Genomic DNA, 23,874 nt, shown 5'->3' with positions numbered 1-23,874 from the left:
AACCGTAGATGACCCCAATCGGGGCGACCCGTCTAGAAAGTATAGCATAGTAAAATACTTTTAAAAGACCTGATCGGTTCTAATACCTCCACTGTGAAATTTTAAGCCATTAAAAAAACAAAGTTTTTAAAGTCAGAAAATGCGCATTTTGAGAAAATGGGTGTTAGTGGTTGGGTTTGAATTTGCAAATATTAGTAAAATTTGGTGTTATTCATGATTTAAGATTAATTTATTTAAAACAATTTTCGTTAGTGTTGGCAAAAGCCTCAACTAAATTACGCTATTTCTAATAACACAGAAAAAAAGAAAAAGAAAAAAACTAAGCATGGTTAGTGACACCTATATAAAACGGAATAAAAGAATTGTTGAATCGACTCATTCTGCATCTTATTGGCTCGAACTTGTTCGTGTGTCGAGTATTGGCTTTGATGGCAATAAAAGGAAGCAACAACGTACTGTGTTTTCGCTAGCGAGGAACCACTGTCCAAATTAGCACATGAGATGGAATCTCCGTTCTCTCGGCGTTGGTATTTTCAACGTTGCAGTTGCAGTTGCGTATGTGTCACATTAATGCCCAGTTTGATTTTTGTCATTGTTTTTGAATAGCATCGAGATAGTCTCTTAAATAGTCAATGTTGTGCACCTGCGGTCCCTAAACAGGGCACGCGTATTCTAGTAAGGGATATACGCTAGTCGTAACTGTTTCACTGGGAAACCTAGTCGTCGGAGTGTAGTCAGTGATCGCAAAACATAGTTGTCCTTTTTTTACAAGGTTAGAAACATGGTAGATTGAAAGAACAGTCAGTACTGAAAGTCATACCAAGCTTAATTGCAGTTGAAGTGGTAGGGAACCAGGGTTTAGGACAAGCTACGTCCGTTTCAAGAGAATTAAAACACATCACTTCTATTTTATCGATGTTAATTCGTCCATTATTCCTGCACTGATCAGTGAAGCTGTCTTTCAATTCTCCTTGGAACTGGGGTATTACCTGGGATTTATCCACGAGAAATTTGAGCAAGGCAGAGAGGATCATCAACGTATTTAAAGCGTTCATCAAAGTCAACGAAAACATAGTTGATCACAGCCAAGAACAGTATGGCAGCCAGCTTGGTACCTTGGGGAGCACCATACGATATTTCAGCCCATTCAGAGGTGAGATCTCCAGAAAAAACCGCATAGACACAGTGGTCACGGCTTCTGAGGAAATCGACTATCGACATCAGAGTCTGTTTTTTAGCCCTCATTTGCTTCAGGTTTTGTACTGCAGTGATAAGGCGGATTAAATAGAACGCTTTACAGTAATCAGCCAGCAGAAGGTCTACTATGGTGTTTCCCTTGTCTAGCCATTCAGTTATCAGGTTATAGAGACGCACAAGATAATGGCTAGTGCTGCTTCCTTTCAAACAGCAATACTGGAGAGGATTGATTTGTGTCAGGAGTTCGCGATATATAAAAGATTCGGTGACCTTGGTGAGATTCAGAGTTATTGAAATTGGACGGAGTTGTTCACATGATTTCGGGTCCTTCACTCTAAGCATAATCAGGACATATGCTCTGTTCTATGCTTGATGGAAGATATGATCTCTGAAACACCGATTTATTACGGATGCCAAAAGTTTAGCCAGGAATACTGCATATTCATTTAGAAGTTTGTCTGGCATTTCTTTGAGATATGAAGCATAGTTCTTCTTAACTTCTGCAGTTCAAAGATATAAAGCTATCAAAGATGTAAAGGAAGATTGCTTTGTTATAGTCCTAAATGCGCGTTAGTTTTAAATGTTTGCGTAGGTGACGTAATTTCGTGAGAAATCGCGTCAATAACGTATGTAAAAGGAAGCTAATTAGCACCGATTTTAAAAGCCGTAAGAAAACTTAAAGTTTTTAAAGCCAAAATATTTCGTAAGTAATTTCTCTGTGGTATTAAACATAATCCTCTAGATCGGTGGTTCTCAAATTGTGATACACATACCCCTTGGGGTTACGCACAATTTTTTTGGGGGTACAAAGTCGGGCAAAAAAAAATAAAACAACTCTTTAACTCTAAGACTCGCAATTTTAGTTATATTTTAGCTAAAGTTTACTCAGTGCTGGTAACTGAGAAAGGGTACCTAAAACGTTTTGGGGTAAAAGAGGTACAAGTAAGTTTGAGAGCCACTGGTCTAGATAGTAATATTTTACTCTTCTTCCGTGAATAAAAAAAAAGAAAAGAAAACTCATTGGACAATTATCAAACAGTTTGTGATAGGGAATCGTAAGCAAAGAGTAACTCATGGCAGTATTAAACTAAACTCATTTTGTTTATAATTAGTTCATCAAAAGCTACACCATTTTCTGGTAGTTCTAAATATTTGCTAAATTTAAATATACTCATCAAAAGTTGTGAGAAAAAAAAATTTCATAGTTATAGAAAAAAGAGAAAATGTCCCCATAAAAGGTGGAAATCCTGACGAAAATTACAACATCAGACTCAACATGATACAACACACATTATTGGAGATTTGAAGCTCGTTTTTGAATGATACATGCACATTTTTTCCTCCATAAAGTTGTTCACATGTGCTTGTTTGTATTTGTGTCACCAGGGTGACCGTACCAAACCAGTTGCTGCGGAGTATCGGGAGAAGAATCATTCAAACGGGAAATCAAAGTTCTAGGGCCATTTTAAGTAGCAAAAGAGATCTTGTTGCTGCACGTTGCTGCACAAGTGCCGATTTCATTCATTTTGTGCCCTAAACAACAATTTTGGCTTGATCTACATGGCTTTAGAATATGAATTCCGAAATAGCCAATTGGCTTTATGTATAAAAACTGTTAATATGTCCCCCAATTTCAGGGATTATAGTTACTTAGAATGTTCTTACACTGAGGTGGCGCTATAGCCCCTAGGATGTAGGCAATCTGTGCAAAATGAACGGGGATTAAATAGAACATGTATGCAGTGTCACAAAAGGCTATGCATCGTTTGAAGGGAGGTGAGTGGATCTTTAACTGACGGGTGAGCCTGAAGCCTCAAAAAGTACATTTTAAATGCCCACATTTTTCCTGCTTTCTGTGAAAGGTTCTTCAGAAGAATATGAATTAACCTTCCTTCACTCCGAAGAAGATATTTGAACAAATATGGATACATCGGGGTTGATCGCTTCTTTTTCATTACTGAACTGTTCTTAGTATGAGACATGTCAAATTCAATGGTGGGATTTCCTTGAAGTGATATTTTTTCAATTGAATTCCCTTCCCAAAACAAATAAGAAAACATTGACCTGGAAAAGTCATTTTTGGATGCCTCATACGGGACTCCTGGGATGTACTTCAGCAAAAGGTAAAGTTTCGGTCTGGCCAAAAAGATGTGATCGAAAAGGTTGCACAATGGATTGTCAGGTTAATTTTACAAAAGCGACAGATCCACTTGCAGACTTTTTTTGTGGTCGTTGTACTGATTAACCAACAGGATAATCAGAAAAACCTTAATGCCAGTATAATATCATACATAAATAATTAGATAGCACATATAGTCATCTTAGTACGATAATAAGATACAGTTATATAAAAACGATATAATAGCATTAATTGGGTAATAATAAAGAGTACTTACACAAAATATTTAAATTAAAGACCAAATAAATTATAATCACTAATAAAATAATTAGATGATAAAATAATCTTAATAAGATAATATAAAATGTTGTTTCTTTTTTAGGATGCTGGTACTGAAGTAGTAAAAGCCAAGGCTGGTGCAGGATCCGCCACTCTATCAATGGCTTATGCTGGTGCTCGTTTTACGTTCTCCCTGATTCGTGCCTTGAACGGAGAACAGGGCGTTATTGAATGTGCCTATGTGAGGTCAGACGTTACCGAGGCCAAATATTTCTCGACTCCTCTTCTTCTGGGTGTAAGTATTTCATATTATCGTGTGGTCTGCAGTGACAGGAATTCTCTGATTCTATCGGTAATGAATATAATCTGTTTGTGCTGAATTTTATTATGGGGTAGTTCCCGGTGGCAGGAAATGATTATTTCAATCAGTATATGAGGGCAGTCTCACTGATTTTAATGGTATTATGGGCAGGTCCATGGTGATGCGAATTGACTGATTCAATAAACGTATCAATGAAGTCTGAATGTGCTCAATGCTATTATGGGGTAATCAACGGCAATGTGAACTGAGTAGGTTCAATATTTTTATGGGGTAGTTCCCAGTTACAAGGACTGATTATTTCGATTAATGTATTGAGTGTAGTCTGGGGGGTTTACTCTTAATATAGACTAGTCCACGGTGACGCGAATCGATTGAGACACTCATTATATCAATGAGGGATGAATGTACTCACTGCTATTGTGAGATAGTCCTCTGTAATGTGAAATGATTATTTCAATCAATGTTTAACTAATTGATCTGGTCAATGTAGTCTAAATAGGGTCAATGCTATTAAAAGATAGTCCAATACGTTCTGTATTAATTTATTTAATCAGTGTAGTCAGTGGCGTGGTAAACCCTGGGGGGGGGCAAAGTTGGAGCCAATTTTTCCAAATCAAGTGAAAATGGCGATGAAAAATGAGCCCTATGACATCATGAAGGCAGATATACTATAGAAAACTGATCGTTTCTCTTGATTCTTGAATTAAGCAGACTTCCTCTTAATTTGGACAAGATTTGGGAAGAAACTAAATTTCAGCTGGGGAGTATGCAACTTTGGTCTGGGGGGGGGAATTGTCCCGTTCTCCCTGTATCATAGTAAATTACGGTTCTGGGTGTAGTTTGAATGGGTCCAGTGTCGTTTGGGATAATCCATGGTGAGGTGGACTGATTGGTTCAATTTATTACTGCAGTTTTATTTGGCTCAATGTATCTTTGCAGTTTCTTTCCTGTAATTTTTTTTTTCCGTTTGAGGTTCCGTTTAACCAATTTCTTTTCTGTTCAACAACTAATTTATGGGTTGAAATATATTTAGTGCTGTGATTATACTATTTATCTGATCAGTTTCAAAAAAGTAGCCTTTCGAATTTATTAGTTTACATTCTTTTTTATTGATGGTAGAACATCTGATTAACAGAAATAAGTGTAAACATAGAAAGGATATATACATAATTAAAAAGCAAGCAAATAATTATGATAACAGACTGAATTGCAATTTCTTAAATTTTATCACCTAAATGGATCTTACATTCAGTTGTCAGTTTTCTTTCTATTGGTCAATAGCAAGTGCTGGGGCGTGGAAGCGTCAACCAATTAAATTCGTTCTTGCTTGAGAGATCATTTTAAATAGGGATCAACCGCTTTTGATTCTGCTTCTTAGATTAATATTTCAATTTATTTTTCAAATCTCATAGTAACCGTGGAATTAGTAGATGAAGAATCATTCACGGTATACTAGGCCAAGCCGTCGTGCGATGTAATTTGGTTAACAAACAGAGCTAAATCTCAATTATGGAATGATTGTGAAATTGTCGTTTCACGTTGAAACATTTAAAACTTTAACCGAAACACTGCATCAAAGTAACATACCAAAAACTTGCAAATGGACCATGGATCTTAATAACAGTTTTTTTTTGTAAAGCATTGTTGCTAGTCAAATTGTTGCAATTTTTTTTTAGGATATCAAAAATACATTCGTAATATTGATTTTTTTTTATTTTTTCAGCCAAATGGTATTGAGAAGAACTTGGGGTTGGGAAAACTTACTGATTTCGAACAAAGTCTTGTTGCACCAGCTGTCGAGGAACTTAAAAAGAATATAAAGAAAGGAGAAGAATTTGTTAAGAAACATTAATAATGAAATCTCTGTTGGATCGTAAATTTTGTCAATTCCCAGCTAATGCCAGCTTATTATGAAATTGACCTTAACCTGTATATATATCAATAAATCAATTCCATGTGAATATGAAATGTTTATTGTATTTCAGGGCTTTATTGGTGATATTTGTACTCTTTGTTTTGGCCTGTCACCCTTTTATATCTTAATGCTCCCAGCCTTACAAGTTGCTGTTATTGAAGTAATAGTTTAGTTGTAGTATTAGTAAAAGTAGCTGTGGTAGTAGTGTTAGTAATGGCATCCTCCCAATTAGCTTAAGAGGGAGGTGCTAGAGCCCTTGGCCGTATTATTTTTCAATCCTATTGGTTCTGTCTCCAACTCATTTCACCAAGTAAATCTTCCTTCACCTTCATAAAAAAAAACTTTTCATTTCCTATAACTTCTCCACTGTTTAATACATTCACATGAAAATATCAGGAAATGGGGCCCTGTTCTTATCTTTAACTGTTTAATACATTCATATTGAAATGTCAGGAAATGGGGCCCTGTTCTTATCTTTTCTATATAATTTCCATTAACTTCTCCACTGTTTAATACATTCACAAAATGTTTGCAACTATCTTTATAACACTTACCATGTCAGGAAATGGGGCCCTGTTCTTATCTTTAACTGAGATAAGTCCTTATTGACTACTTAGTGCCAAAACTGCCAATTGCGTAACATCCAAATTGAATTATTTATTGTTAGCTGTATTGCTGCATCTTCCGGATTCTCAGCAACTTTATCCATCGTCTTCATTCCATACCTTCGTTATTCATACTTTACTCTCCTATATACTTCCTTTGATCTCTTCCTGTTCTCTTATGATACATCATATTTCTCTTCTTTTACAGATCCTTCCTCTTTATACCCAAGCCTAAAGTGTTTTCGCTTGTGTCCCTAGTTGGGTCTCCACCAATTTTCACCTGCGCTCCTCTCATTATTGAGTCTACTTATGTCATAACCCCCAAGAAGGTGGTTGTCCCTCATAAATCTTCTATTCTATCTTCTTTTTAGCTAATATTTTTCCAGTTATTGTTGCATCATAGCTGTTTGTGATTACGCTATTTTCTTGAAAATCCTTAAATCTGACTTTTATTCTCAGACCAAATAAATTTAAGAAATAGATTACTCAAATGTAGCGCACATTAGCCATTATACTTCTTACATCAAAAGTATGTGAACAGCTTCATACAAAAATCAGACGAATAATTACCTTATGCCTGTGTAGTGGATGACATCAGTGGCTCTTGATTAAAGGAACTCTGGTTCGATCCCGCCTGTCACAAGGAAAGCCATCAGAGTAAAATGTTAAATACTTATCGTGAAATTTCTTCTCACATTTTTGGCTAGAAGCCTTAGATACTAAATAATCATGGTTGTGTATCTCGTGACCTTCCTCTTTACATTTAAGGCCAAAGCCTTGATCCAGCTTAGTCCCTCCCACTATAAAACAAAAAAGTTAAACTAAACTTTTCTTTTTGTTTGAATTTGTTAACTAGAGAAATATAGAATCGTCTCTGGTCTCTCATTTCTTTTTAATGTTTCTGACGAAAATAAAATTTATGAACACCCAAAAACAAACCAAAAAGCCTGATGACGTTAAGATAAGTTTGTGCGACGCCATACCGTTTGTTGTCATGAATAACTTCAATTCTTATTTTATTTTTTGGGTCATCTTCTTGTTATATTTCCAACTATTGACTTGACAGCATTAATGAAGAATAGTGTTGTTGAATAGGTTACTCGTAGCATCTTTACTACAGAATTGCGGGTTGACGAAAAGGAACACTATTGTGGATATGAATTGACGTTTTGTGTGACTTTTGGTCTTCTACGCTGTCTAAGCTTTTGCAATCCCTGCAATAAGGTTCTTCGATAATTAATTACATTGTTAAAATTTATTAAAACAAAATCTTCCGAAAAAGAATTTTTTCAAAGAAAAGTAAAGGCCAAATTATTAAGTTTAAGTCTATTAATTAAAAATTGAACTTCACAAAAAACATACATATATATGTATAATACGTGAAAAAACAAAGTCATTCAACTAAATCTTCTAGTCTGCCCATGAATTTGTAAAGGCAAGTTGGCCTAGGGGTGTGCCAGGAATAGAAGAAAAAAGAGACAATTTTAGTACTAGTTAATAGCCCAAATTAAATATACCAGAAATACTGATAATATAAAAAAAATATATGTATATATGTATAAATAAAAATACATAATTCTTTCCTGAATTGCTACTGGAGTCACCATAACGACCAAAAAAGAAAACTATCCAAATAATCCACTACACTCGTTCTCACACCTCAAACAACAAAAGAAGGAGAAGGAGAGAAAAAATAATACGTATAATAGCTTAGGACTCATTAATAGGATGCATTTTTTCCTTGACTTTATTTCTAAATTTTGTCAAACCATTTTATAAATATCATACAAATGGAAATGACAAATGATAACTTTAAATTCAACATGACCTTGTAGTGATGGCAATTTCAGCAAACAGCGCCTTGCTTGTTCGAGTATTATAATTTTGGCAATCAGACCTAACCTGAAACATGCCTGGGAAGCATAAACGTAAATTATTATTATTATACCTGACCATATATAACTCGTGATAAAAATCCCGTAAGCCAGCAGCTGGTACAATTTTTTGTCTTCTATACTACAGTCTCACGGAATCACTATAAGATTTATTGCAAAATAAACGGATCGCATCATTTTGGAGTACTCGAATTGGATTAACTAGCGACGGAAATGTCCCTAACCATACTGAAGAACAATTTAAAATATACGGATGTATTATAGAGAAATACAACAACCTTAAAATAAGATGCGGGATAAAGTGTGCGAGTTTTCTAAAGATTCCGATTAAGCATGGGCACTGTTTCTGTTTTCTATTTCTGTTCTGTTTTTAAAGTACCTGTTACTGTTCTGTTAATTCAGAAAAAAAACAGAACAGAAACAGATGACTTGTTTTTATTTACCTGTTCTGTTTCTGTTTTTATAATAGCTATTTCGTCCTGTTTCTGTTTTTTTTTTCTACCTGTTTTTCTTCTGTTTCTGATTTTATTCTAGTGATACGAAAATAAAATATTCGAGACTTTCGATCTTACAAAATAGTGTTTTAAATCATAATTTCAAATTGTGAAGAAGCGTGGTTACGTCTCATACAATTCTAAAATCGGGATGTAAGTAAAATGATGGAACTAGAGGGCAATCAGCCCGTCTCTCAAGCCGACTTATTTCCCAAACACATCTGGTCAAAATTTTGAGAACTATTTTGTTCAGCATAGTAGAACGGTCCAGCAACTATATTTTTAGGGATATTGGGCATTTCAAAACCCCCACAATTATGCCAAACTATGGATTCTTAAATAAGAAAAATCGAAAAAATTAATTGCAAAATGAAGGCTTGTCACAAAGTACTTTTTTAATTTTTTTGGGGGTTTAGCAATGGGACTATCAACGGCTCTAGAATTACAAAAGAGCTCAGGCCCTTCTAAGACTGTGTGCTCGACTGGCAATTGGATATGTAAGAAGAATTTACCATTACAGTGGTATTGTGCAAGGGAAAAAGTACGGTAATAGCAGCTTCTAGTACAGTCCAGTCATTAGACATAAACAAGGGATTCCTAATAGAACCGTTGCAAACGTCAAATTTAAAAAAATAATCCCAGGCTAACTAATTTTTTGTAGATTTAATCATTTCCAATGTGCTATTACATTAAACTTTCATGTCAAGAGGGATACGAGAACGAAGGCCACTCTCTCTACAACATCTTCTTAAGTTTCCATGCTGGACAGTGGAAATTCTTAGTGTTCTAATTAATATTAGCAGTTTTTCAAATGTTTGAGCAAGTGTTAAGTGTCTTTGGATGGCCCATGCTACAACATCGTTTTTTGACAGACCCCCAGCTCCCCAGTTTTCTTCCCGATTACTTTCGCCACCCCCTTCCGTAGACAGTGCATCAGTTTCATCAGAGTCTTATGAAAAGTGTCTTTACTTGTGGAGTTTTCAGAACAAGGAACAGAAAGGCCGTCTGAATAGTTTTTACCAGTTGTATCGGCATCTTCGACTTTATCAAAGGATTCCAAGTAATCTTCTTCAGGTATGTAATCGGCTAAGTTCCGAGTGGACCAGTGAAAGCTGGACCAGTGGGTGGCGAAAGTAATCGGTGGCGAAAGTAATTATTTTTTTAAATTTGACGTTTGCAACGGTTCTATTAGGAATACAACTGTAATAATAAGTTCTTCTTACATATCCAATTGCCAGTCGAACACACAGTCTTAGAAGGGCCTGAGCTCTTTTGTAATTCTAGAGCCGTTGATAGTCCCATTGCTAAACCCCCCCCCAAAAAAAAAAATTTAAAAAAAGTACTTTGTGACAAGCCTTCATTTTGCAATTAATTTTTTCGATTTTTTTATTTAAGAATCCATAGTTTGGCATAATTGTGGGGGGTTTGACATGCCCAATATCCCTAAAAACATAGTTGCTGAACCGTTCTACTATGCTGAACAAAATAGTTCTCAAAATTTTGACTAGATGTGTTTGGGAAATAAATCGACTTGAGAGACGAGCTGATTGCCCTCCAATTTCTTTTTACTCTTAGAAAGGACCCTAGAACTTTTAATTTTGAATCGAATTAGCTCCTTTAAATGTTTCAATGATATTTCCAGCTATTATAGAGTGATGCTGTCTATGATATTGCTTATATGCCTTATTGAAAACCTGCATGTATACAGTTTTTCGTCTAATTGGAACGCCCCCTAAACACTTCCTAGAAGTTACACCTTAATACTCTAAGCCTCATTAGTTACAGTAACTGTAACTAAGCCTTCTGGCTAGTTTAAAATCCCCCACAACTTACTCTTAAAGATCTAACTTAATATTATAAATAGTTCCTGAGATATTGCTTTGTCACCTTTTTGAAAGTTCACATTCTCATAGTTTGTTTTGATTTAGTTCAACGTCCGCCAAAATATTTCTTATATTTGATTACTGAAGGCATTGTTATATTCTCTTTGGACTATTGGCTACAAAATGGCTGTCTCTCCATTTCTATCAAAAGTGTCTGAGGAAAAAAAGATATCAGGGAGAGGGGGGGGGGGGCTATTTTCTCTCCATCACGCTTGCCTCTTAAAATGGAACAAGAAGTATGCATTTCCAATCAATGAACCTCCTCCAAAGTTCACAAGACCACCTCTTCATACAAACCTTACATCCCCCCTGGGCATAACTTAAAACCCTTATCCCCATACTTTGGGGGGTCGTGTCAACCCCAAAGGCCGTATCTTTGGACCATTTTTGAACAAATGGCTATCTTAAAGTTTCTATCGGATGCATTGGGGGAAAAAATGACGTGAGGGGGGTATAGCTGCCCTCGAATAAATTTTATTCTTAAAAATGGCTCTTCAACTTTCGATTTACAATCCAATAAGCCCCCTCCGAAGTTTATATGACCACCGTTTCCATAAAAACCTTAAATGCCCTCGGGGCATACCTTACAAACCTTGCCCTGAGGACTGTGAGGGGGTTCTTATCCTCAAAGACATAATTTCTGGACTTTTAAACTACGTCAAACAAAATAATTATCTTGAAATTTTGACTGGAAGTGTTTGGGGAAATGATGGGCGTGGGGGGAGGTGGTTGCCCTCCAATCACTTTTCACTATTAAAGAAGGCACTACCCCTTTCAATTACCAACCGACTGAGCCCTTTTTTAAATTTCTACGACAAAGAATGGCCATCTTAAAATTTCTATCAGATGCGTTTCTGGAAAATACATCGTGTGTGGATCATTGTATAGTTCACTGAAATTCTTCTGATATTAGGCATGGTTTGACTTAGGTCATTTATACAAAAATTAAGAATAATAGCGGTCCAAGAACAGAGCCCTGTGGAACTCCACATTTAATAAGAAAGCTTGATGAACGCTTTGAGTCAATCTGAACATACTGCAGCCGTCCTACTAAAAATACACCTCTTATGCCATAAAACTCACACTTTAGAAGTAGGAGATCATGATCTACTGTGTCGAAAGCTATAATTATGTCTAAAAATATTGCTAAAACCCTGTAACCCTCATCGTACGCTTTATTTACTACGCTGGTTAGATAGGCAACCGCTTGTTCTGTTGTTTAACCATGTTTTTAGCCGAAATCCGAGTTGGCTACAGTGCGAATTGGCTGCATGCCGATTTAACACTTTACGACGCTTTAAATATGCATAAGGACGGGCAGCAAAGCAATTCTCTAAAACACGTGATAGCACAGGAAGAGCAGAAATCGGTCTATAATTTCCTAAATTATATTTCTCACCACCCTTATGAACTGGAGTAGCACGATCTGCTTTAAATCAAGACAGAAAGAAACCCTCTTTTAGTGCAGATATAATTAGGGATAAAAATAGCTTCTGGATTAGTGGCAGAATAAATTTAACTACTCTTAACTATATGATATCACTTCCAGAGGTATTACTTTTTATTTTGTAGCTGACCTGTTTCATCTCACTTAATGATACAGGTGCTAAATACATTGAAACGTCCGATTCAAAATGATCAAGGTAGTCAAAGATGCTTGGATCATGTAACATTGGACAGATTCCTTCAGCAACACACTTTCCTACCGCTGAGAATTTCTGAATATCTCCGAGATATCAGCAGCACTTTTGGGCATTTCACCTTGTTGGTTAATTATTTCAAGTGGGATCGATTTTGTTGGCTGCTAAAGTACTTCTTTAATCATGTGCTATGTTTTTGCCGGACATCCCAATACTCCCTCAAACTTCCTTGAGTAAAATTCTCTTGTTGCTTTTCTTAATAATCAATTCAGAGCATAGCGATAATTAATATATATATCATATCATTTAAATCGCATTTATGATTGGTCTTTTTCTTGTAATGTTAGTCTCTAATACGCATCAATTTTAGAAGGTCTATAGTAACCCATGGCTTCTTAGGGGTTGTCCTACGCCGTCCTTTTTTCTTTGACAATCCTTTTCTAATTCACTTTGGATAATCGGGTAAAACAAATTAAATTTCTCTTCACTATTAAATGCAATTGATAAAATATCATCCCAATTCATTTGACATAAAATACACTTATAACACAAGAGAGTTGTTTTATTTACATAATACCAAGAAAAATTTATTCATTAACCTACAAAAATTTCCAAGAGAAACAGTATGTGTAGAAAACACTCCAAAATGGCCAGAAACAACCCAAATGAACTTTAAGCCTTATAATCCGTTCATTTATTCTTGGATGTCGAACTTCCGACGAATTAAATGTAAAAAAGCCTAGTGCATTGTCAAACACGTGGGAGCAAAATCTCAGCCAAAAGCATCCCGGTTCCATTAGAACAGGATTTCTTAAGCTGAGCACAAGCAAAAGCTATATAAGAAATAAGGACAAATATTGTCTCATGCATGACTCCTCACTATTTTTTTTTCTACTATGAGAAACAGAAAGTGTATCTATGACTTTTTTCATGTGTATACAGCTTGAATAGCGACGAAGACCACACTGCCTTTCCATTATAAACCACAAGTAGAACAATAGGGAATTTTTTTTTCTAAGACAGTAAAACGTAACTTTAAATGAATATTTTGACTCTATATCCAAGAGTCGTCCTCAGCAAAACAAATGAAAGAAAAACGAATATAAAGGAACTCACATTAAATTTCAGTCTTAAAATAAAATATTCTCAAGACAGACCTAGTATCATTACTTCAAGGAAGTTCCACCAGGACTGGTAGTCTAGGCCAATCGAAAGTGAAAAAAGACTATTCATTCAAGTGGAACAAAAAAATATTTGCAAAGAAGCTCTTAAAGCTAATCTCCTCAAGGTCTTAAAGCTAATCCTCAAGCTCTTAAAGCTAATCTCCTAAGGACTATTTAGTTTTTACTATTGGGCGTGATCATCTCTTACTAGTTGCTAGCAACCGCTACAACCCGGATGCTCGCTACCGCTGCAACCCGGATATAGTTTTTCCTATAAAATTGATTCTATTTCCAAATTATTTTTTTAACCTGTTCAGGTTGCAGCGATAGCTTACAACATAGTAAGAGGATGATGCTCCAGAGTAAAATACAAAATAGCCTATCACAGGCCGCACGCTAGCGCTGCCTAAGTAAGGAACGATGTGGGCACCATGTGTTTTTGATTTTTTTTTTCTCCGTACCCGGGCACTTCGTATCAAAGGAGTTGTTGTAGAAAGTTTGAAAAGGGCTTATTCGATTGGAAATTAGAGTGGCTAATGCCCTTTTTAATAGTCGAAAGTGATTGGAGGGCAACTACCCCCACCCCCCCCCCCTCGCCCATCATTCCCCCAAACACATCCAATCAAAATTTTGAGATAGAAATTTTGTCAGCGTAGTTGATTTCCAGATAGAAGATATGTTTTTAAGGAGGACATTCCCCCACAACCCTCGTGGCAAGGGTTTTAAGTTATGCCCTGAGGGCATATAAGATCAATGTTGACACAATGTACACTTTATTATTTTTTTCCTTTAAAGCGCGGCACTTAATATAGAAGGGGTCGTCATAGAGACTTCAAAAGGGGATCGTTCGATTGGAAATTGAGAGTTCTAGTGCCCTTTTTAATAGTCAAAAGTGATTGGAGAGCAACTAGCCCCCCTCCCCTCACGCCAATCATTCCTCCAAATACATCCAATCGAAATTTTGAGATAGCCATTCTGTTCATTGTAGTTGATTTCAAGAGAGAAAATTTGTTTTTGAGGAGGACACTCCCTCACAACCCTATGGGCAAGGGTTTTAAGTTAAGGCCTGGGGGGTATATACGGTTTTATAGAAGGCTTTGTCGTAGAAACTTCAAAAAAGGCACATTCGATTGGAAATTCAAGGGGCTAGTGCCCTTTTCATAGTCAAAAGTGATAGGAGGGCAACTATCCCCCTCCCCCATGCCCATCATTCCTCAAACACATCCAATCAAAATTTTGAGATAGCCATTTTGTTCAGCGTAGTTGATTTCCAGATAGAAAATATGTTTTTGAGGAGGACACTCCCCCACATACCTTAGGGCAAGGGTTTTAAGTTATGCCCTTGGGGCGTATAAGTTTTTTATTGAAGGCGTTGTCATAGAAACTTCAAAACAGGCTCATTCGATTGGAAATTCAAAGGGCTAGTGGCCTTTTTAATAGTCGAAAGTGATTGGAGGGCAACAATCCCCCCCACGCCCATTTTCCTCCCAAAAACATACAATCACAATTTTGAGATAGCCATTTTGTTTTGCGTAGTTAAATTCTAGAGAGAAAATGTGTTTTTGAGGACACTCCCCCACAACCCTATGGGCAAGGGTTTTAAGTTATGCCCTGGGGGGCATATAAGGTTCTCGTAGAAGGCGTTGTCGTAGAAACTTCAAAACAGGCACATTCGATTGGAAATCCAAAGGGCCAGTGCCCTTTTTAATTATCTTAAGTGATTGGAGGGCAACTAGCCCCCCCTCACCCATCATTCCCCCAAACACATCAAATCAAATATTCGAGATAAGGATTTTGTCAGCGTAGCTGATTTCCAGATAGAAAATATCTTTTTGAGTAGGACACTGCCCCACAACCCTCGGGGCAAGGGTTTTAAGCTATGCCCTGGGGGCATATAAGGTTTTTATAGAAGGCTTTGTCGTAGAAACTTCAAAACAGGCTCGTTCGATTGGAAATTCAAAGGGCAAGTGCGCTTTTTAATAGTCAAAAGTAATTGGAGGGCAACTAGCCCCCTCCCCACGCCCATCATTCCCCCAACACATCCAATCAAAATCGTGAGATAGCCATTTTGTTCAGCGTAATTGATTTACAGATAGAAAATATGTTTTTGAGGAGGACACTCCCCCTTAACCCTCAGGGCAAAAGTTTTAAGTTATGCCCTGGGGCATATAAGGATTTTATAGAAGGCGTTGTCGTATAAACTTCAAAATAGGCTCATTTGATTGGAAATTCAAAGGGCTAGTGCTCTTTTTAAAAGTAGAAAGTGATTGAAGGGTAACTAGCACCCCTCCCCTACGCCCATCATTCCCCCAAACACATCCAATCAAAATTTTGAGATAGCCATTTTGTTCAGCGTAGTTGATTTCCAGATACAAAATGTGTTTTGAAAATAGGTGGAAACATCCCCTAAGAAACATAGAACCTTAATGAAAATTACACCAACAGATTCAGCGTATCAGGTAACTTTTACTTTAGACGTTTTAAAGCTCCTAAATGCAAAAAAGTGGAATTTGGTATTTTTTTTCAGAAGAAAGATCACGAATGCGTGTTTATTTTTGTTTTTTTTTATTGTTTTGCAGGGGGGATCGTAAAAACTGCATTTTCATCTCTTTTCACACTGCAGTCTTTTCCAAGATATTTGATTTTTTGGCCGCAAATTGGCAGCAACAATTTTTCTAACTGTTTTATCTTCAGGAAGGGAACTGTTTCTTCCCTGAAGGAATGCTTTATTTAGCGCTTTTTACTTATAAATCGGTAGTAACAGTTTTTCTAACTGCTGCTTTACAGTTCTCTCTACAAATACCTGAAGTCGAGGTTTAATACCAAGAAGGTTGGATTTTAAGTACCCAGATTCGGGAAAAAGGTGGGTTTTACTTCCGGATTCTTTCGTGTGAAAGCAGCTGAAACCTTTTTTTTACACTGAAGAATCCGTGGACTGAATGTTTGAATGATGTCGTTTGGATTTTTCTCAGATTTTAGTACGTTCGGAATCCAGGTTTTCTGGGTAGTGAAGCCGGTACTTGAGATTTCAAAAGGATGCTTTTGTAAGATGAATGATAGTTCCACTGTCCCTCTTACGCCTACCATTTCCCCAAATACACGCAATCAAAATTTTGAGATATTTATTTTGTTCAACGTAGTTAAAAGTTCTGGAAATAAGGTCATTTAAGAGGATAACCCCCTCAGACCTCTCAGGGCAAGGTTTGTAAGTTATACCCTGGGGCATACAAGGTTTTTACAGAAAGTGTTGTCGTAGAAACTTCAAAAAAAGTCATTTGGTTGGAAATTGAAAGGGCTTAGTGATTTTAAGGGTTTTTGGACCTAAATTCTTAAACTAATTTATGTATACAGAATGTCATTTAAATTATATTAAATAAAGAAAGTAATTTAATAAAATGTATGTATAAGAACAGATTTAAACTTACTAGTAGTATATTTAATCCTAACACGCAGTGTTAGGATAAATATACTTCTAGTAAGTTTATAACTCTATTAAATTTTAAACCCTCTTAAGAGGGTTGTATTAACCCCTCAAACCCATCAGGGCAATGGTTGTAAGTTATGCCCTGGGGGCATATAAGGCTTTTATAGAGAGTGTTGTCATTGAAACTTCAAAAATGGCAATGTTTTTTTACTTTTCAAAATGACAATATTTACATCCTACCACGTCTTCTACAGCTGCCACCGCTGTTACTGCACCAATACTACTGGTACACTACTCTATTTACAATAATGAGGGGAAACTTGAACTAAATCAAAAGACACTATATGTATTTACACTGTCAAAAGAATGTATCTCAAGAATTGATTTGGGTTTTAAGTTAAATTTTCAGAGAATCCTTAAAGGGAAGATTATCTGACCAAAAGGCAATATGTGCATAATACTAGGCTACTATTACTGATACACTTAATACTACTACTACTTTAGCTGCTGCAACTACTTTTAAGGCTAAGAGCATTGAGCTGAAAAATTTAAGGAGTATAGGAACATACAGGTAATGAAAAGCATATGTTAGCAATGTCATAGCAATGGCTGATTCTATTAAGTTTAATCTTCCAGGTCTTGATGAGAGGGATGTTTAACTGATCAAAAGACAATACATTAACTCTATTGCTGCTACTAGGACTACTGCTATTGCTATTAATGTTACTGCTAGTAATACCAATACCATTACTCTTACTACTGTTCAACTATGCCTAATGGTATAAAGGTGAAATTTGAAGGAATTTTGCGGGGAAAAGTCGAACTGAATCAAAACACGCCAACTGTTTGCAGGTTGTCAAAAGGGTGCAATAGAAATATCTTAGAGACAGTTGGATGTGGGAAGTTGAAACGAAAAGGGCTTCTTGCAGGGGATGTTGAACTAACCAAAAGGAAACAGTTGAACTTTCAAAGGAAACTTTCGGGACTGCTACTATTACTACTTCTGTTTTTATTATTTAAATAAATCAGAAGAGTGTATGTGTATCCAAGTTGTCAAATAGCATAGAAATAATTTTTGGGAATGAAATTAGGTTTTATATTTCAGATCAACTTGAGGAGAAATTATATTGCACAACATCATTTTCGTCAGGATTAAACATTGAGGAAAAGTTTCTCGGATATACAAATATCAAGCCAAACTAGGAATTCTTGTATAAAATCCGTAAAGATATAAAAAAAAATCCACGAAAAAGGCAATGTCAATAAGAAATGAACAGAAATTAATTTTAAAAACTCTTCCAAGAAACAAGTTTTCCAAAGAGCTCCATTAAACCAAAAATAAAGTTAAATAATCTTCCAAATATAAAACAACCACAAATCTATATTAAAACTGTACTATGGATGGAAAAATAAATATTTTACATCTTTTCGTTTTTTTCTAAGAAGAATCAATGGTTTGGCTTGCTGTTTCCATACTGAAGAAACGTTTTCAACAAATTTTAATCTGGACACAGACAGTATTGTCTAATTTAAATTTATACCTCCTCAAGTTGATGTGAAAGATAAAAATTGATAGCAATCTCAAAAGTTTCTATCTTTTTTCTTTGACCACCTGGATACACTTACCTTTTGATTTATTTAACATGTAAGATTATAAGTAGTAATATTAGTAGCCCCGAAAGTATCAACGTAACACCCCCAGGCACTCTATAGATGTTACTGAGGTGTCTAAATTTTGATTGGATGTGTTTGGAGAATTGGTGGGCGTGGAAGGGGTGTTATATGCCTTCCAATCACTTTAGACTATTAAAAAGGGCACTAGTCATTTCAATTTCCAATCAAATGAGCCCTTTTTGAAGTTTCTACGACAACACTTTCTATAAAAACCTTATATGTCCCCAGGGACTAACTTACAACCCTTGCGTTGAGGGTTGTAGGTGGGGGGGGGGGGGTTCATCGTCAAAGACATTCAACTATGTTGAACAAAATGGCCATCTCAAAATTTTTATTGGATGTATTTGTGGAAAAGATGGGTGTGAGAGGGGGTTAGTTACCCTCTTATCACTTTCGACTATTAAAAAGGGCACTAGCCCTTTTAATTTCCAACCGAAGGAGCCCTTTTAAAGTCTTTAAAAAGACACTTTCTGTCAATTTTGACTATTAAAAAGTGCGCTAGCCCTTCAAATTTTCGAAGTTTTTGAAGTTTCAATGACAACACTATAAAAGCCTTATATGCCCCCAGGGCATAACTTACAACTATTGCCTTGATGGGTTTGGGGGGTTAATACAACCGTCTTAAGAGGGTTTAAAATTTAATAGAGTTATAAGCTTACTAGAAGTAGGCCTATATTTATCCTAACACTGCGTGTTACGATTAAATATACTACTAGTAAGTTTATATTTGTTCTTATACATACATTTTATTAAATTACTTTATTTAATATAATTTAAAGGACGTTCTGTATACATAAACTAGTTTAAAAATTCAGGTCCAAAAACCCTTAAAATCACTAAAATCAGCTTAAACATTACGTTTAGATAATTTTGTGCACTAGTTTTTCAATATTAATGGAGAGTCCGTTGAGTTTGTTCCGAAAAATACCCCTGTTCAAGATGCTGCCTTAAAGTTTGAAAAAATACCTATCTCAAAATTTTAATTGGATGTGTTCGGGAAATGAAGGTGTGAGAGGGGTGTTATTTGCCCTCCAATCACTTTCGGCTATTATAAAGGGCACTAGCCCTTTTAATTTCCAATTGAAGGAGTCCTTTTTAAAGTCTCTAAGAAAACACTTTCTATCAATTTTGACTTTTAAAAAGTGCACTAGCCCTTCAAAGTTTTGAAGTTTTTGAAGTTTCAATGACAACACTCTCTATAAAAGCCTTATATGCCCCCAGGGCATAACTTACAACCATTGCCCTGAGAGGTTTGGTGGGTTTATCATTCTAAAAATCATAATTCTCAGAACTTTCAACTATGTTCAAGAAAATAGCTATCTCCAAATTTTAATTAGAGAGGGGGGTTAGTTGCTCTCCAATTACTTTCGACTATTAAAAAGGACACTAGCCCTTTCAATTTCCAATCAAATGACCTTTTTCTGAAGTTTCTATGACAACACTTTCTAGAAAAACCTTATATGCCCCATGGTATAACTTACAAACCTTGCCCTGAGAGGTCTGAGAGGGCTATCCTCTTAAAAGACCTAATTTCTAGAACTTTTAACTACGTTGAACAAAATGAATATCTCAAAATTTTGATTGCGTGTGTTTGGGGAAATGGTGGGCGTAAGAGGGTCCTCACGCCCCCCGTCCCCTTTTTCGATTTTCTGACCCTCTGATTATTCCTGCCCAGAAACTGGAAAAATGGGACGGAAGACCTGTTTGCATTTCCAAATTTCTGTCCCATTTTTCCAGAAAATTTATAATCTGGACGTGCTAATATTCAATGGTAAGCGGTAAAAGTTGCCTTTTATCACGTCTTCACACGTTCCTTCCCCTTTTACAATACCTGCTTTTATTTTTAGCAAACGTCTCGCCAATCAAGAAAGCTGGATTCCGAACGTACTAAAATTTGAGAAAAATCTAAACGATATAATTCAAACATTCAGTCCACAGATTCTTCAGTGTTAAAAAAAGGTTTCAGCTGCTTTCACACGAAAGAATCTGGAAGTAAAACACCCCTTTGTCCCGAATCTGGGTACTTGAAATCCAACTTTCTTGGTATTAAACCTGGACTTTGGGTATTTGAAGAGAAAACTGTAAAGCAGCTGTGAGAATGTGGGAAGGCCATCATAATCTGACTAAATTGTAAAAATAGCAAAGTATGACTTTTGAGTAATTATAAAGGAAACGAAGCATTAATTTTCTTTTTGTAAGGAAACAACATTACATTTGAATAAGAATACCTTTGATCCATCAAGGGCCATAAAATGTAAATACCGGACCTCTGTTTCAAACTCAAGGGGTCAATGGCAAGAAGCATTACGCGACTTGTATCACATGACGAAAACAGGATTTTTATAGAGAAAGCAGAAACTAATCTTTTGAACAAAGAAATATTATTAGGATTACATCAAACTAGTCTCTGACCAATGACAGGAAAGAAGAATAAAATAAGAGAGAACTTAAAATAGGAACTCAGGTACGAATACAGGGATGTTTTTTCTTGGATCTAACAAAGAGTAAGTGTTTTACTTTGTAATTACGATTAAGCTACCGCTACCATTCTGAATTTCCCCTTGGGGATAAGAGTTTGAAGATAAGAGTTAAAATAAGAAGAAAACCTCTAAGACTTTCTGTGACTTGGAAATAACCTTAATACGTATATAAGATAAATTGATAACAACTAGTGCTGAAATCTAAGTTGATGATTTTGGGCTTATAGTTTCAGTAGTATTTCCACCTAGACAAGGCTTGAGCCATTTGGACAAAACCGCATTTTAAGGTTAGAATAAGCCAAATTAAATTTCTTCCCAGAAATTTAAGCTTAGAATAACTGAGGGTTTAAAGAGGAAAGGAAACCTTAACCAAGAAGAGAAAGTTAGGAGAGCCGTTTGTGCTTCCCCTTGTCAGTCTAGAGTCCCTTGAGGCTTAGCTTGACTTTATAAAGACCTTATATCCAAAAATTGGAATTTTCGGACAATAACATTAATTACCTTCCCCCCTTTTGTGCAATCTTCAGACGTTTATACGAAGAGGAACACTGTTCCCTTTTTAATCATTCTTTCATTTCGTTAATCCCGTACTGCATGTTTATACAAAGGTGACCTTAATGTTTATACAGGTAAGTTAGGGGAAAAGAGAACAATATTATCAGCGTAAGAATTTCCAAACCTTTATGTCCCTATATTTTTAATTAAGTTTTCCCTGCTAAAGTTAAAGCTTAATAAGGGTCCAAGCAATACACAGCCCTTTCAAGAAATAATAAGAGAATCTCTTGGTTTGGGTTAATAAAATTTGAAGTAAAAGCAAGTACGGTTATTCTTATCTTAGCTCAAAAATAGCTTGAACTAAAGGATTTTAATAACCCAGAGCTCAAGCCTTGACTAGCTGTTCAAGTGTAACCTTTTTAAGTAGAAACAATCGTTAGCCTAAGATTAACTTAATCTTTTCTTTTCGGTAAACATTGGTGGATTGAACAAGTAGATCATTAGACCTTAGACCTAGAAGAGGTTAAGAAGTATTCAACATAAACAGAATTAGAATATTTTTCTTTTTATCTTCTTTTGTAAATAAAATCATTTGTCACTGAATTCTGAGTACCTATTTCTTACCCAACACCTCAGTTTGTATAACGCTACCAAATTTATTAGCCCTGTTAAGTAGGGGCAACCTTACAACTGGTCGCAGCGGTACTCAAGTTCAGTACAACTGGTCGCAGCGGTACTCAAGTTCGGTGCAACTTTCGTTTAAGTGTGGGAGGATTAATTAAATGTATAAAATTTAGTACAATTTAGTCCTGTTCCTCACAAGATAGTGTGTGTTCAGTTTTCAAAAGCTATCCAAGACGGAAAAGTTTAGAAAAGTGCTCATTAGAGGAAATTTTAACCTAAAAGGGAAGCTCAGACAGACTTTTATCTTTTATCTTCCTAAGATTCTTTCCTTCTTCTCCTTTTCTTTCTCTTTGCTACGAGTTCTAGTATCCGCGTCTGTAATTTACTTAAATAGGGTCATAGGTTAATCATCCTCAAGAGTGTGTAATTATAACACTTAACTTGAGGGTAAATTTAAATCAAGGTACTGAGAAAATTTTCATACAATTTATAAATAGACCCATTTTAGTGACTTAAAATACTATAAGGGATCAAAACGTTTCCAACGCTAAGAATTGAAAAGAATAGATCCATCATGAGTTCCAATAAAAACAAAATTAAAGAATTAGCAATTGCACTACGACAAGCGCAAGAGGAGATAATAATAGTAGAAGAGATCGAACAAGCCAAAATAAACGCCCTACAAGAGCAATATGGAGACGCCCCAGTCACAAACAGGCTTCAAAACCTATTTGTGGAGCAAACGCCCCCCATCTCGTTACTAACATATCCAAATGAAATCCATTCATGGATTATCACACTTAAACAAATACAAAGGAGTTTAGGGAAAGATGATATTGCTATGATAAATCAAGCTATCTGTTATACAAGAGGAGAGATACTAAGATTCGCAACAAGTTTAGATATTCCCAAAATAAGAGATTTAGACCATTTAGAAAAACTACTAAAAGAACCCTTTTTACATGAAAAACCAGCTGCACAAAAACTACAAGAGCTGCTCTCTGAAAAACAAAGGCCATCTGAGTTAGTACACCAATTTTACTCCCGGATTAGGGGAAAGGTAATAGATTATGCAAAAAATTATCCTGGTATAAGAGCAAATGACATTACGATGAGTATTTTTAAAGGTGGCATGCTCCCTTCCATTGGAAGGAGAGTATTGGGCCAGATTATTCCATTGTGGAAAACCCGGACATTACCGGGAAGATTGTTGGCAAAGTCTAGCATGTATAAGGTGCCAAGAATTCGGGCATAGTGCAGACAAATGTATGGCACCAAATCCTATTGAAAAAAAAACTAATAAGACAGAATTTACAGGAAGTACGTCCTAAGCCTGAAAATAAAATCACAGCACCTCCTTCTGACCAAAATGAAGATATTTGTTTTAGTGCGTTGCAGGAAAATAAAACTGAACCAAGTTCTTTCCCATTCATGTGGACTGTTAAAATAGCAAACCAAAATTTTGTAAAATGTTTTGTAGATAGCGGGTGCCAAAGAAGTTTGTTAAAGGAGGAAATAATTCAAAAATTCCCAGTATAGGTCCGTAGACGCCTCAAACCATCCTCCCGAAATGTAAAATCTTTAAGTGGAGAGACTTTACCACTAATAGGAGAGATAAATGTAGCATTCTGCATTACAGATGAGGCAAAACGGAATGAAAGATTATTT

The 23,874-nt window shown here is 35.9% G+C and overlaps 1 protein-coding gene across 1 annotated transcript in view; it reads left to right on the top strand.

Moving 5' to 3' along the window:
* Positions 1 to 5,878, top strand: part of Mdh2 (malate dehydrogenase 2) — a 43,285-nt gene extending 37,407 nt beyond the window's left edge. The window contains exons 6-7 of the mRNA XM_089099358.1: positions 3,699 to 3,890; positions 5,641 to 5,878. Of these exons, the coding sequence (XP_088955484.1) occupies positions 3,699 to 3,890; positions 5,641 to 5,769 (321 nt within the window). The 3' untranslated portion in view covers positions 5,770 to 5,878. The remainder of the gene's footprint in view (positions 1 to 3,698; positions 3,891 to 5,640) is intronic.
* The last annotated feature ends 17,996 nt before the right edge of the window (positions 5,879 to 23,874 follow it).

The sequence above is a fragment of the Artemia sp. Qi Xiang Cuo genome, chromosome 13 (genome assembly GCF_049724085.1).
Source record: "Artemia sp. Qi Xiang Cuo chromosome 13, ASM4972408v1, whole genome shotgun sequence".
Lineage (NCBI taxonomy): Eukaryota > Metazoa > Arthropoda > Branchiopoda > Anostraca > Artemiidae > Artemia > Artemia sp. Qi Xiang Cuo.
The sequence above is the reverse complement of the archived record's forward strand: the minus strand, read 5'-3'. Positions and strand labels throughout refer to the sequence as shown.